Source organism: Nipponia nippon, unplaced genomic scaffold (genome assembly GCF_047370975.1).
Source record: "Nipponia nippon isolate SJK-2023a ecotype South Korea unplaced genomic scaffold, ASM4737097v1 scaffold_35, whole genome shotgun sequence".
Taxonomy (NCBI): domain Eukaryota; kingdom Metazoa; phylum Chordata; class Aves; order Pelecaniformes; family Threskiornithidae; genus Nipponia; species Nipponia nippon.
The window spans coordinates 2414116-2429264 of NW_028262353.1; the positions used below are offsets into that span (position 1 = coordinate 2414116).

A 15149-nucleotide genomic window follows, 5' to 3' on the forward strand; every position below is an offset into this window, starting at 1 on the left:
GTCCCCCTCATCGGGTGGCAGAGGTGGGGACGTCGGGTGGGCGCCCTCCTTGGTGGGTGACAGAGGTGGGGACACGGGGTGGGTGTCCCCCCCAGTGGGGACGTCGGGTGTGGTGTCCCCCTCCATGTGGACGCGGGGTGGGTGTCCCCCTCCATGGGTGACAGAGGGGTGTCCCCTCGGGTGGGGGCGGGGGGAGGGTGTCCCCCTCTGGAGCGGAGTGCCCCCCTCCAGGGACACCCCCAGCCCCAGATGGCACCCGGAGGGGGGGGGGGGTGCCCCCCAAAACGGGGGGCTGGCAGGGGGGTCCTGGTGGCGGTGGCCGAGGAGGGGACCACGGGGTGCAAGGAGCAGCTGGGTGGCAATGTCCCCCCCCCCCCGGGGGCCGATGTCCCCCCCCCCGGGGGCCATGTGTCGTCCGTCCCCCCCCCGGCCGGGAGCTGCAGCCCTCGGGGTCCCCCCAGGGCCCCCCCGCGGGTGGGTGCTGTAAAGGTCGGGGTTTCCCGAGAGGAAGACGGCGGTGATGATGATGCCCCAGTGGCGATGACGAAGGCCCCGGCGTGTCCCTGCGGCCCTGGCGAACGGAGGCTCCTTGGGGGGGGGGGCTGGGGAGGGAGGAGGAGGAAGGAAGAGGAAAGATGGAAGAGGAGGAGGAAAGATGGAGGAGGAGGGATGGAGGAGGAAGATGAGGAAGAGGAAGGATGGAGGAGAAGGAAGATGAGGAGGAGAGGAAGGATGGAGGAGGAGGAAGGATAGAAGAGGAAGATGAGGAAGGATGGAAGAGGAAGGAGGAAGATGAAGGAGGAAGGATGGAGGAAGATGGACAGAGGAGGAGGAAGAAGGATGGAGGAGGAAGGATAGAGGAGGAAGATGAGGAAGAAGAAGGAAGGAGGATGAGGAGGAGGAAGGATGGAGGAAGATGAGGAAGGAGGGAGGAGGAGGCAGGATGGAGAAAAGGAAGGAGGGAGGAGGAGGAGGCAGCTGGAGGAAGGCAGGCTGCTCTGGGCAGGGGGCCCCCCCAGGGGCTTGGGGGCTCCCTGGGAGCTGGGGGTGCCCCAGGACGGGTTGGGGGGGGGGGGGAGGCAAGGAGGAGGAGGGGGCTGGGGTGAGGAAGGCCCCCGGCCCCACGTTCTGAGGCCTCGGCGCAGAGCTCCCCGCTTCGCCCGCGCTCTGCGGGCTTCTCTGGGGGGGGGGGGGGCGCACCCCAAAAGCGAGCGGGGGAGGCGGGGGAGCGGCACCCCCGGGCCTCGCTCCGCCGGCGGCAGAACTCCTGAAAGAGAAAAATCAACGGCAACCGTGTCCAGGTGGGGCCACAATTCCAGGTTTATCCCGTTCCGGGGCGGCTCGCGCCTGGAAAAGGGGGGACAGCAGGGGGTGAGGGGTGGGAAACACCTGCAGTGGAGGAGGAAGAGGAGGAAGGGAGGCCGATGCCTTCCAGGAACCAGCTACCGGAGATGGATACAGAGCCCACGCTCCGAAACACCGGCAGAGCCTCACCGGAGCCGGCAAAAATCCCAGGGGCGGCGTTCCCGGCTTGGCCCCGGCGTTCCCGGCTTGGCTCCGGCCTTCCCGCCGCACGCAGCCCTACCTCGCAGGCGATCATTTCTTTTCGGGTAGCGGCGCGGCGACTCCTCCGTCGGGAGGAAGGCCGGCTCTTCCTCAGCCGCCCCTGCCCACCGCGGCCCCCGGCTCCGTCCTGCGCCGCCGCCGCGGCTCCGGGATGAGCCGGGGCCCTGCTTCTCCGGCGGGAAAACCCAACAACCTGCGCTTCTCCTCCCCGCGGAGGCCGCTCCGGTTACTCCGACACTTTAAAGGCTGCAGCAGCATGCAAGAGATTTCTTTCCTTGTGGGTTTTTTTTTTTTTGTAATTTAGCTTTGTTTTGGGATTTTGGTTGGGATTTAAGAAAGGTCTCCGGGAGATGTTGAGTTTTAGGTTTTATTTCTGTCTTGTCTGGATAGAGGTTTGGTTTTTTAATTCTCCGAACGATCCCACGGCGGCGGCTTGGTTGGGAGACGGCGCGAGGAAGGCGGAGGTTTTTTTTATTCGGCGCATTCTTCATCGTCGCCATCATCTTCGCCATCTACTGACAGAGCAGCGTACTTGCTGGCGTGGCTGAACTGCCGGCAGGGAGGGAGTTTGGTTACGCGCCAGATTGACGGCGTACGGAGAAAAAGAACCCCCAAAATCCAAACCAGACCAAAAAAACCCCAGGAGCTGAGGGGAAGAACTCCCAGCCGGGGCGTCACGGCATCGCCGGGAGCTGGAGCCGGGGCTCCGCTCCCCCCCAAACGCCCGGTGCCCCCCCCGGGGCCGCGGTTTTCCCCCCAAAAGCTGCTTACGGAGGGGGGGTTCTCGTCAAGTTTCTTTGGCTCAGAGGCAGGTCGTGAGTCGTGATCCTTTCTGCTCTCTTTCCTGCAAGAACCAGAGCCCGTCAGCGCCGGGCGCCAGCGGCCCGCGCCTGCCGCAACGCCGGATCGGGAAGATAAAAGCCGAGGGCAGGCGGGGTCTTAAACCTAGTCTGGGTTTTAAACCTAGTCGGGGTCTTAAACCCAGTCTAGGTCTTAAACCTGGCTTTGCAGGGCTGGGTGATGCCCGATTGCCGAGCCGGGGGCAAGATGCTGACCCCCCCAGAGCCACCCACCTATCCGAATCTCCGGGGCCGCGGCCAGAGCTCCCGCTTCGGACCCTGGAACCGCTCTCCCGGCCCCCGTCCGGTTTGTTCTCATCTCCTGGGAGGGGGAAAAAGAAAAAAGGCCGGGAGGTCTCGCACCGAGCCACCACCACCACGCTGTCAGCCGGGCTCCGCGCCTTTGCCCCACGCCGGGTTTTGGAGCCGGTTTTGCCAAGCTTTGAGTCAAAATGGCTGAGCCGCGGTCTCACCTTTCCTGTGGGTGTTCTTCGGGGGCGCTCCGTCTTCCAAGGGCAGGCTTGGTGCTGTCTGGCTGCCGCTGGGGGGAAAAAAAACCCAAAAATATGATCAACATCAAGACTTGAAGAAGACGCCAAGGCCACGGAGCAGGGAGAGCCCTGAGGAGACGGAATCCATGGGCTACAGGAATGTCTGGATGGGCCAGCGGCTCTGCCGGCCTCCCGGCACGGGGGAAATCCGGAGGCTAAAGCCCAGGACGCGTCCCCACCGCGGCACCGACCTGGTAGGAGAGTGCTGCTCCGAATCCGAGCTCTGGGAGCGGGCAGGGGGGTTGCTGCTCCGCTTCACCCAGGCGTTCTCCTTGGGCGGCGGGGCGGGCATCACCTTCAGGGGCTGCTTCTCCTCCTTCGGCTTGGAGGTGGGAGACGGAGCATCGTCCTCTTTGCTGAACGTCTCGTTCTCCAAAGACTTCTCGCTCTCCCTCCTTCGCGTGGCTGCAGGGGAGGCACAACCGAACGCAGGGACACGCGTTAAGCTGCCGGAGGGGTGACAAGTGCCAAACCGGCCCCGGCTCGGGGCCACCGCGCTCTCTACTCACTCCTGCCCGTCGGGCCGGTTCCCACAGAGGTGCCAGGTGGCCCCGAGTTGCCGGTCTGCGAGGATTCGCTCCCCGTCCGCGATCGCTCCTGGTTCTCTTCGCTTCGCCAGCTGGGATGCCTGTGGCGGAGGGGAAAGGGGGCTGAGCCGGGTGCTCGGGAGCCACTCGGACCAATACCGGGAGGGAAGAGGATTAGCGAGTGGGTTTAGAGCACCCCGAGAAGCGTTTATGGGCACCGCTGCCCGAGAGGAAAGGTTGAGGGGGAAAAGGCGGCCGCGGCAGGATTGCCTTTGCGCTCCTCGGTGTATCCGAGGGACCGTGCCGCTGCCTGGACATCCCCAGGTGGGCACCGGGTGGGTTTTAAGCCCAAAAGCCGAGCGCAGAGCAGCCAGAAGCCCCTGCCCAGCCTCTTCCTGCCCCAGCCCACCTCTCTCGGGGTCGTCTTTCTATCCTCTTATCATCCTCCAGCTGGCGTTGCAGCTTCTCCTGCTCCTTCTGTAGCCGCTCTTCCACCTCCCGCTCCCTGGCCGCCGTGTCCACCGGTTTGGCCCCCCCGAAGATGGAGGCGGCCCGGCTGGACTGGGGCGCGGGGGCCACGGAGGTCTCCTCCTCCTTCGGCGCGCTCCGGGGCTTCAGGTTCAGCTTCGGCCTCTGAGTGGGACCTGGAAAGGAGCAAAGGCACCGGGAATGGGCGCGAATCCCACCCCGAGCCGCTCCCGGCGGAGCCGGGGGCGGTCAGACTCCTCCTGCGAAAGCCGTTACCTCTGTCCTCGCGGCGGAAATCATCCCGGCCGTAATCATCCCGGGAGTTCCACCTATCCATCCGGTCATCCCGGCGGTCATAGCGGTCTTCATAGCGGTCGCCGCACCCTCGGTAGTCGTCATCCCGGCGATAGCCGCTGCCAAAGGCCCTCCTGCCACTGCCTATCCTGGAATCGTAGCCTGCGGGAGGAAAGGAAACCCTTCCCGGTGAGTCCCGATCCCTCCCGGGTGCGGAGCAGGAGCCCTTCCTGCAGGCCAGCATCTTCTTAACACAACGGCCTTAAAATCTAGGCCAGACCTGGGCTCTGGGAAGGACAAGAGCAAAGCCAGGGATTAAAGTTGCCTGGAAAGGAAGAGCAACAGCTCATCCTCCGCACCCCTTCCCCAGTTCCGGGAGGGAACTGGGCCATGCTGGGCAACCCGTCTGTGCTGGCAGAGTCTTGCCCTCACCCTCTGCGCCCCAGCCATCCTTTGGGAACATCCTACCTCGGTCATAGTCTCTGCTGCGGTCATCGTAGCGATCCCTGCCCCCAAAGCCACGGTCCATGTCCCTCCGCGGACCATCACGGTACCGATCGTCGTAACGATCCCGATACCCTGCAGGCAGGAGAAGGGGGGGGCAGCGTGAGCGGGGCAGCTCGGAGGAACCCGGCACAGCGTTTTACCCCGAACCCTGACACCGGTGAGGGTTTTCCTGCGCTCGTGAATGTAAGAGAGTCACGAATCCCTTATTGGAGCAGGAAAATCCCGCTGCCATTCTCCACTTGCCCTCACAATAATCTCGCCGTGGAATGAGCTCTCGGTGGCCGCTCTGTCAGTGCCCCATCACGGACGGAGCAAAGCACACCTGGATGTCAAGATAATGCAGATTTTTCCAGGGGAAACAACGGAAAGGGGGAAGAATTATCCAGAGGGAAAGATGCAGCACATTTGGCTCCGGGCTACAGAGGCAGAGGAAGCAACCACCGAGTCCCACAGGGAATCTGCTTGCCAGGGGAGGAGCGGAGGGAAGCTGCAGCCCGACTCCTCCGTGATCGGCCAGATTCCCTCAGATGCCGGTTTTGGACGGTGATGGAAGGAACACGCAGTGACGAGCGGGGCCCCTCAGGGGTCCCTACTGGGCCCAGTGCTGTTAACTTGTGAACCTCATGGGGTTCAAAAGGCCAAGGGCAGGGTCCTGCACCTGGGTGGGGGCAACCCCCGGTGTCAGCACAGGCTGGGGGATGGAGGGGTGGAGAGCAGCCCTGAGGAGAGGGACTCGGGGGTGCTGATGGATGAGAAGCTGGCCATGAGCCGGCGATGTGTGCTCACAGCCCAGAAAGCCAAGCGTCTCCTGGGCTGCGTCCCCCGCAGCGTGGGCAGCGGGGTGATGGGGGGATTCTGCCCCTCTGCTCTGCTCTGGGGAGACCCCCCTGGAGCCCTGCCTCCAGCTCGGGGGTCCTCAGCACGGGAAGGACAGGGAGCTGTGGGAGCGGGGCCAGAGGAGGCCACGGAGACGATCCGAGGGTGGCACAGCTCTGCTGTGGGGACAGGCTGAGAGCTGGGGGGGTTCAGCCTGGAGAGGAGGAGGCTGCGGGGAGGCCTCATTGCGGCCTTGCAGTGCTTAAAGGGGGCTGAGAAGAAAGATGGGGACAGGCTTTTTAGCAGGGCCTGTAGCGCTAGGACGAGGGGTGATGGTTTTAAACTAAAAGAGGGGAGATTCAGACTGGATATAAGGAAGAAATTTGTTACGCTGAGGGTGGCGAAACACTGGCAGGGGTTGCCCAGAGAGGTGGGAGATGCCCCATCCCTGGAAACCTTCAAGGCCAGGCTGGAGGGGGCTGTGAGCACCCTGATCTGGTTGTGGATGTCCCTGCCCGTGGCAGGGGGATGGCCGGGATGGCCTGGAAAGGGCCCTGCCAGCCCAAAGCCCTCTGTGATTCTGTGATCTCTTTTTCTGCCAACTCACTGTCTCCGAAGCTGTCGTCGCCCCTGCGGGGTGGGTAATCATCAAAGCTATCGGTGGTGGCAGGCCGGGCCCTCCAGTCGCTCTCAAACCTCTCCGAGTCACGGAAGCGATCCCGATCTCTGCCGAAGCAGCGATCGTCCCGATCTGCCGGGAGAGGGAAGGAAATTGAAGCTCGTGGGGCGGAGAGGAGCCATTGGCGGTGAATCGAGCGAGATCACAACCCAGTCTCGCCAAATTCACTATAGTCTGTCTCAGCGGTAACCGCCAACGCTTCGAAAAGCCCTCGGCTGACTCAGTCGGCGTGATAGGGACAGCACCGGGGTGTGGGAGGAACTGCCGCGTCGTTAGATAAGTGCCGGCAGGCAAAACATCCCAGCCGGGCCCTCCAGCCACGCAGGCAGGAGCCAAGCCTGAGCCCGGGGCTGGAGCAGGGTGCAGACCCGGCCATCCGGGCGGCGACAACAGCCATTCGTCCCCCCGCGGCCAGGCTGGTCAACCGCCCGGCGCGAGATGTGGTTACTGAACCAGCCGACGCCGAGGGAAGACGGGAGCCAGCAGGACGCTCACCTTTATCCTGAGCTTGATCAGCAACATCCACTCGTATTCTTCTGTTTCCTAAGGACTGAAAAGAACAGCGAGAAGTCAGCCTCGCGGCCCGAAGACGCGCAGAGGGGCGAGAAGAGCCGATCCCAGGGCGATGCCTGTGCGCAGAGCGGGCAGCTCGTACAACGCGGGGGCTTGATGGCCTTAAAAAGCATTTTCTTCCCCGTTTATGTCTTTCTCAAGCAAGGCCAGCCATCCCTCTACAAGAAAATCCTTCCGAACGCATCTCTAGCAGCCAGAAGGCGCCTGATCTGACGGCAGGGGGAACCGGGGGGCTTGCGCGCGGCCGTCCTGCGCCGTCGGGGTTGGACTCACCTCTTCATTGAGGCTCAGAGCCTGGAACAAGGAGTCTATATCTTCAAACTCAGCATAACCAAAACCTTTCAACCTCTCCGGATTGGTAGGCTCCCGCGGCAAACGTACAGCACTTATCTGCGGGCAGAGAGAAGAGGAAAGCTCTCGTTGAGGTTCTCGCTCCCCGGCATTAATACGACAGGCAAGGATCGCGTTATCCGAGACCGCGCGACTCTGCTATCGAGGGACTGAGCAAATCCTCTCGGTGACAAGCAGGGAGGTTCAACTCCCCCTCTGAACACACAAGGCCAAACGTGCCACCGAGGCGCGTTGGGAGGGAGGAATTTGGCAGCGGCAGGAGGTTTGCAGCTGCAGATCTCCAGTAGCTGCAGCGGGAACCGATCTGAAGGGCCAGGGGAGCTCTGCTCAGCGGGCGAGAGCTGCTCTGTGCCCCAAGAACGAGGCTCCGACCCCGCGGGAGCCGTCCCTTTGCATCCCGCCCGCCTTCCGAGCTCGTCCCAGGCTCCCGAGAAAAAACCCTGCTGAAAACCAGTTTCGGACCCATTCAATCAAGACTTTTTGGGTTCAACACGAGGCCTTGGGCCGCAAGGACAGCTTGCTGGCTTCGCTAGGTTATGTGTCGCATGTTCTACGGCACGCTGGCAGCCCTCGGCATCGCTTCCGGGCCCTATCAGACATCCTGCTGCACTAACGCCTTCTACAACCTCTCCTCGCCGGATTTTGGTTCCCAAAGCGCGGCTGCTCCCAGGTCACTCCCTGCTCGGAGGCCCGGGAAGCAGCAGCAGCCTGCGGAGCTCATTACGTGCTGGGAAAGGGAAGGCACGAATCACATTCGGACGAGCCGCACACGAGGAACCACCGCCAGGAGAGACTGGGAAGGGAGAGCGAGCGACGGATGCGGAGCAAATGACTTCTTCAAGGGCGAGGGCCACCACCGCGCGTTGCTTCTCACTCTCTGGCACGGCGCTGACCCCTCTGCCTAGATTTGGGCAGGGCTGCAGCCTCCCAGCTCCCTCCTCCTCCTCCTCTTCCTCCTCCACAGGAGTTTCACCCACGCTATTACCCTCCGAGGAGGAGGGGCTGCTGCCTCAGCAAGCACGAAAGGTTAGAAAAACAAGCGGAAAATAAAAGATGAAGGTAAGCAGCGCGGCTCTGCCTGCGGGGAGCGATCTGCTGCCATCAGCACGGCTCGCTGCCGCGCAGGGAATGCCGGACTCCAGCTGCCCTTCCGGCAGGGAAGCGGCCATTTCGCCCTCCCCGCCTCCTCCCTGAATAACCCAAGGGCTCCAACATTCTTAAAGCTGGGAAAAAATGGTATTTTTATTATCCCTGGGACTGTCATCTCCTGCTCTCGGCCACAGGGCAGGATGCATCCTGAGTGAGCTCCGGCTGGGAAACCCCTTGAGAGGTCCGGACCCGGCGCAGGCTGAACTGGAGCCCATCTGCGGTGCCTCAGTGAAATTATATTTAGGAACGGGCAGAAAATGCCAGGCGGGCAGAGGAGGAGGGGGAAAAAAAAGTGAGAAACAGCAGAGGGAATGCAAATTGCAGAGGAGGAGGAGGAGCTCCAGGTGCTGGAGCAGGTAACAGCAATAGCAAGTCTATTTTAATTGGTAATAAATTTAGTTTTCCCCAAGTCGAGACTGTGACTAATTGGTAAGCGATCTCCCCGTCTTTATTGCGACCCACAAACTTCCTCATCCTCTTTCCTCCCGCTGAGGGGGAGCGAGCGAGCAGCTGGGTGGGCGCTTGGCACCAGCTATGCACCCCGAAATCCACCCCACCTCCTCTCTTCACCCGGTTCAAGGGGAGAAACCCCAGCCGCCTGCTTTAAAAGGGTTCTTGCGCCCTCACCGTCGTGGCTGAAACAGCATGAACAGCCGTTTGCCTGCTGGTAGGCAAGCGACTCACCTGCAATCAAGCAATCCGACAGCTGTGGCCGTCTGGAAACCGGAGAACGAGGATGGCAGCATCCAAAATCACCGTCTTTGCGGCCCACGTTACCCCCGCACCGCCCTGCCCCGCAGCCCAGCCCGGACGCCGAGCAGTTACTCACGTTGAGTCCTCTGAAGAAGTCCTTGATGGATTCTTCCGTCACGTCGTAGGGCAGGTTTCCCAGAAAGGCGGTGTAGGGGGGGGATTTCGGGAGGCGGCTTCTGTCTATGTTGGGTTCCCGAGCAGCCCGCGGGGCGGTGGGCAGGATGGAGCGGTCGATCGGAGGGGCCCGGTACACGTCATCATCGTTACTGTGCCAAGTGGTAGAAACTAAAGAGAAAAATTTAACAAATCACCTAAAAACCACCCAACTGGAGACCGGTTACTGCCAACGCCACCGCCCTGGCTGCACAGGGCCAACAGCGGCGTTACGGCTGCACGTTAAAGCCCTGAAATTCATCCGGCCGAGCTGTTGGACCCGGCGTGATGACAGTGCACCAGTAGCCCCTAAGGAGGAACCGTGGCAGGCTAAAACCCCAGCGACAGTGACCGTTTAGCCCGGCCACTGGTAATAAAGCATTAAACCTTCCCGGGATGAATTCCTCTTTGAATCGCAGCCCGTCTCGTGGAAAAATACCATGGCTCGATATTAATGTTTTCAGAGGGAGAATTCGCTGTGAGCGCCGAGCCGGAGGTCACCGCGCTCACCGGTAAACTCCTGGGCGTCGGTGAATCTGCCCACCCTCTGCTTTCTCTGCTGCGGTTACGCCGACAAAAAGCTCTTTATCCCATTTCTGTTCCCCGCGTGGGTGTGAATCTCCCTCCCCTTCACCAAACTGCGAGTCTCGGTCCTACCAAGAACTCGGTTTGCTCTCTGAGCGCCATTACTCCCCAGAAAGAAACAACCGACCAATTTCACAACATTTAGGTGTGGCGTTGCGGGTCGAGGGTACGGCCAAACCCGGAGCTGGCGGCAGTGCGGTTACCGACGCTTCCCACCCGTTTTTTTCCACCCCCCCCTACAGCAGTGAAAGAAGGGGAAGGATCTATCTGCGGACAAACTCCCTCCGCATCCTGCAAACCCCACGAGGAAGCCAGAAGCGGAGCGCTTCTTCCTTTAACGCCGCGAGCCAAGAGACTTCTGGTATCGGGGTTTTAGCGTGATTTGGGAGCTGCGTCCTCCTGTGAGGCGGGAAATGACAGTACCGTCTCCTTCCAGGTCGTCTGTCTCGTCGGCCCAGCTGACGGGTTTGGGGATATAGGTAGGGCCACCGCCGCCGCCACCATCCTCTGCCAGAAAGTCCGTCAGAGTGAGGGTCTTGCCCTTCTTGTTCTTCTTCTTAGCTGTTGGGGAGAGAAAGAGAGAGGGCTGGAGTGAGCGACGCCCAGGAACGGCCTGCTTCGGGCGGGGAGGGGAAGGAGGAGCGGTCTGGGCGGCAATGGGTGCGATCGAGACGAGACACGAGCGATTGAGACGCAGGCGCCGGCCGCCCCATCCCGATTTAGTTGCTATTTCCGAAGGGATAACAGCCTCAAATTCAGCACAGCCGAGAATCGGGGCTCCCATCACGCGAAGCACACTCACACTTGACATTTTGGGGATCGGCCGTACCCACAAACCTCCCGGGGGGCTTTTTTTGGGGGGGAGGAGGCGGTAGAGGGAGAAACCATCCCACTTCCACCCGGAATGCAAGCGAGACACGCGGCGGAGCACGGCACAGCAACCCCATGGCCGCTGGGATCCCCCTGGAGCCAGAAGCCGGCCGGCCTCGCCGACATCTTAACAAATCTCCCAACTCCTCTGGCGCAAGGGATTTTTTTTCGGCTCTGCCAGAGCTGCGAGCAGCTGCAGCGTTCATTCGTTGAGGCTTCGCCGTCTCCCGACGAAGCCGGGCATCGCGACGGGCTGCGACACCTCCCAGCGACGTGGGGAAGCCGGGCTATTTTTAGGAAGGTGAGTTATGATGCAGTTTGCAAAATTCAGTGGTGGCTTTTTTTTTTTTTTTTTTTGCCTCGCAGAAGGAATTGCTGCCCCCCTGCGGCATCGCCGGCCAGAGCAGGGGCTGACAGTGCTTTTACCTGCAAAAATAGTGCCTTTATCTGCAAAAATAGTGCCTTTATCCGCAAAACCAGTCCCTTTACTGGCAAAAACAGCCCCTTCTCCCGCAAAAACAGCCCCTTCTCCCGCAAAAACCTTTCTGGGCAGAGCGCCGGGGGCTCAGACACCCCCAGTGATTTGGGGCACCAAAAGAAGAGCCGGGCTGCTTTAAAAGATACTACGGCATTGCAAAACCACTAATTGCTTTCGCAAACATGCGCTCTTATCTTCGTTAAGAAGAAATAATAAACTTTGGGACTGCCGGACGACGCAGATAACCTCTAAGCAGGCTGCGGGCCGGGGAGCGCGATAGTTAAGCAGCGAAGCGTTGTGGCAGCCTTAACGAAGATAAAAATGAGAGACGCGGGAGTTGCGCAGGCTACTCGTTTGCCATCTCTAATTAGCTGACGCTCGCCTGCCAGTGCTCAGAGCGGAGGGACTGCTCACCAAACGGCGCTTAAAATGGTTTCTTCCACAGAAATCCCTGCAGCAGCAGCGACAGAACAACGACCAGCGGCTTCCAGCAGGGAATGACGAGGGTGAGAGGCTCCAGGTACGGATCAGCTGCCCGGGTGCGACGCCGGGCCCCCGTCCTGCTTCCCAGCACCCCCAAATCCTCATTTTCCAGATCCCGCTCTTCCCCTTTGGTCTCAGCCCGGGTTTTAAGGCAGCAAGAAAACAGACCCTGCTATTCCAGCCGGGCACTGGGAAGATGGAGCCATCCCGCCCTCCGGATCTCGCTCCCAGCATCTCCGACGATGCCACCAGGGAGCTCCCGTTCTCCGACTCTTGCCAGATCTTCATTCCCAACATCCGTCGAGACCCCCAGAAGGGCCGGAGAGAAGAGCTGAGCCTAAAAACACCCCTTTACCCTGCAGTCTGGCCAGCTTTGCCCCCAGACGTGTCACCCAGTCCCACTCCCATCCTTCCCTTCCCCTTAACCACCAGCGAACCCCGTGGCTTGCCGGTCGGAGCTGCCCGGGCTGCACCCGCACGAGTTGAAGGAGAAGAGCGGAAAAGAAACCCAATGGCAGCTCATACCCCAATTTTCAGCCACTGCACATCGATCCCCACCCTCGGTTCCCCCACTGCCATCTCCTGGAGCCCGCAGCCTCCCCAGGCAGCCATCGCTCCTTGCCAACATCTCCAGGCCCGCTTGGGTCTTCCAGCCATGCTCCGTCCCACGGTTCTGCTCCGGCTGGATTCGGCAAAGCTACGATGGCCCAGACGCGTGGTGGGTGCTCTCCCCGGCTCCGACCGTTGTCCCTTTGGCCGGGGGCTTGCGTTCTCCTCATGGCGAGACCCTGGTCACGCTCTGGAGACGACCTTGGCAGCCCTTGGTTGTCTTCTTGCATCTCCAGCTGCTTCCCGCTCCCGGTCCCTTGGCTTCGGGACGCCGGCTGACTGGAAACGCTTCCCCCAGGAGCCCAAACACATGCGGAGCCGCCCCAAGGGGTGACCCAGTGACACCCGCACCTCTCATCCCCCCCCAAGCTCTCCCCGCAGCAGGCAAAATGGTTCCTGACACCCCCGGGAGAGCGGGCAGCGCCCCGAGGACCCTGCAAAGCCTGGCAGGGAGAGCTCCGCTCCAGCTGAGAACCGCCTGACCTCAGGGGGTGACACCTTCCAGCGCCCCGGCGGCTGTAGCTGGGAGGGTGACGAGCTACAGGCGCTGCTCAGGGGTCTCGCCAACCCCTGGGAGCCCCCCAGGCTTTCACTGCCAGCTGCAAACATCTCTGGGCCCCCCCAGATTTTGCCGCCGGTTTTTGGGACAGCAAGCCTTTGCGATCTATCCACAGGCGGAGGCCAGAGGCCGTAAATCCAGTTGGCCCTTTGGAACGGCTCAAGCTCCGTTTGCCAAGGGAAAACTCATGGAAAGATGACGTCAGTGCCGGATAAAAACACTGCGAGAGTAGTGGCGGCGGTGACCGCCTGGAAAAAAGGAAGGAGAAATGCTCTCCTGCCAGAGAGGAGTGCTGTTCCCAAGGAAGGGAGGCCGGGCGGCGTGTTTTACCCTCCCTGCCGTGCTGACACCGCTTCCCAAACGGCACTGGATCTGCTCCCAAGGCCACCGGTCTCCAAAAACCAGCAGGCTGGGCTCGCTCCGGCCGCATCAAACGGCTGACAAGTCCTGGAGCAGGAGCCGACGGCGCGAAGCAGCTTCTGTCGCAGGATACGGCATCGCTCTGTCTGCTGATACCACGGGGGGGTGGGGGTGGGGAACAACCCTCATCTGGGCAAACTCTGCCCCTTCCCGCTGGTTTGAACCCCGCCAAGGGGCAGCTGAGCCCCCGCTGAGGTGCCGGGGCTCCGTCAGCCTCCGCGTGGTTTTTGACACCAAACAGGGCACGTGGAGCCCTGCGGAGAGTCCTGCGGCCGGGATCCGCGCCCAACAACCCAGCCTGGAGCTCAGAACCCCCCTTGCCTCCCGGGGCCGGGACCCCGGGGCTGCTGGGGGGCGGAGAAGGAAGGGGAGCGATGCCCACCCTGCGCCATGGAGAGGGGCGAAGGCGCCCGGGCACCGACCCTGCCATTCCGGAGCACGGGGGGGGGGCTGCTCGCCGTGGCGGCAGCTTTACGAGCCCCAGCGGAGCCCTCGCCTTTCAGCAGCGCCGTCCTTGCCCACCACGAGACCAACTTGCCCTGCTTTAAGGCTTCCCTACGCACCGCAGCCTCGCCAGGCAGACGTCGATGGCAGCCACGACTCGGGAGACCGCAGGGATTTTTTGAGGGGAAAATGAATAATTTCTGCATTTCCCCCGCTCCGCCCGGCTCCAAATGGCACCGGTGGCTGGAAGAGAGCGGCTCAGCCCCTGAGAACCGACGCCTTCGGGCTACAGGGAGGGCGATGCCTGTGCTGTACGGCAGATTGACCGATGAGGGCGTTTAGTTGGGGGAAAAAAGGTGGGAAACGGTTCAGCAGGGGTTCGGGCAAGGAAAGAGCCGCCCCCAGGAGCGGCTGCCTGGCTGCTGCCTGCACCGAGCGCTGCCCGACCACCATCGTATGGAGAACAAACACCGGGAGAAGCAGCGCGGGGCCAACCGGGGCCGGGGCCGGGGCAGAAGCGGGCCGGTGCCCCCGCCGCTGCCCGGAGACTCGAGGGGCCGCGGCGGCGTTCCGGGCCCAGGGAGCCGGGGCGGGGGGAGGCTCCGGTCCCGATCCCCTCCCGCCCCCCCCCCCCCCCCCCCCCCCCCTCCGGTCCCGGTTGCCCCCGCCCCGGTCCCGGTCGCCCGACCGCGTGCGCCGCCGCGCACCCACGTGGGTGCCGCCCGGCCCCGCCCCTCCGCGCGCCTGCGCAGTGACGCGGCCGAAGCTTCCATCTGGCCTCCGCCCCGCACGTCAATCACCGCCGGCGGCGCGCGCCCCCCCACCAATAGGAGGCGGGCGGGGGGGGGGGGGGGGCGGGAGCGTCCGCGCGCGCTGTCCCTGAAGGGACGGGGAGGGGGGGAGGGGTGTCCGGTTCATCGCCGCCGCCGCCGCCGCCCCCCCCGGTGCCGCCGCCCCCGCCCGCCCCCCCCCGGGGAACGGCAGCGCCCGGCGCGGTCACGGCGGGGGCCCCATCGGTGCCGCCCGCGCCCCGCGGAGGCCGCCGGGCCCCGCCGCCGCCGCGCAGCGCTCACCTGAGGCCGCCATGTTGGGAAGAGGCAGAGAAGGCAAAGGACCCGGATGGAGCCGTCACGTGACTATGCGCGCCCCGCCCCGCGGTGGGCGGGGCCGGGTGGGGAGAGGGAAATGATTCTGCGCTTGGCGGCGCCGCCCGCGCCGCGATCGTGCGGGGGGGCCGCTGGGCACCGCGCCCGCCCCCTGGGGGCATCGGCACCCCCGGGCACCAGCACCCTCCTTGCACCGCACCGGCACCCCCGGGCAATGCGCCGGCACCCCCGGGCACCGCACTGGCACCCTCTGTGCAATGCACCGGCACCCTCTGTGCACCGCACCGGCACCCCCGGGCACCGCACCGGCACCCCCGTGCAAGGCACCGGCACCCCCGGGCACCGGCACCCTCGTGCAATGCACCGGCA

The 15149-nt window shown here is 63.0% G+C and overlaps 1 protein-coding gene across 1 annotated transcript; it reads right to left on the minus strand.

The window, feature by feature from the left end:
* Positions 1-1919: 1919 nt before the first annotated feature.
* Positions 1920-14839, minus strand: EIF4B (eukaryotic translation initiation factor 4B). The gene is made up of 15 exons (XM_087771575.1): positions 14748-14839; positions 10235-10372; positions 9150-9358; positions 7094-7210; positions 6743-6797; positions 6176-6319; positions 4714-4824; positions 4228-4407; positions 3893-4127; positions 3466-3584; positions 3148-3361; positions 2879-2946; positions 2640-2727; positions 2338-2410; positions 1920-2115 (listed from the first exon to the last, which is right to left on the minus strand). Exons 1-15 carry the CDS (start codon positions 14758-14760, stop codon positions 2038-2040), a joined length of 1842 nt encoding a protein of 613 aa, XP_087627701.1. The 5' UTR covers positions 14761-14839; the 3' UTR covers positions 1920-2037.
* Positions 14840-15149: the final 310 nt, after the last annotated feature.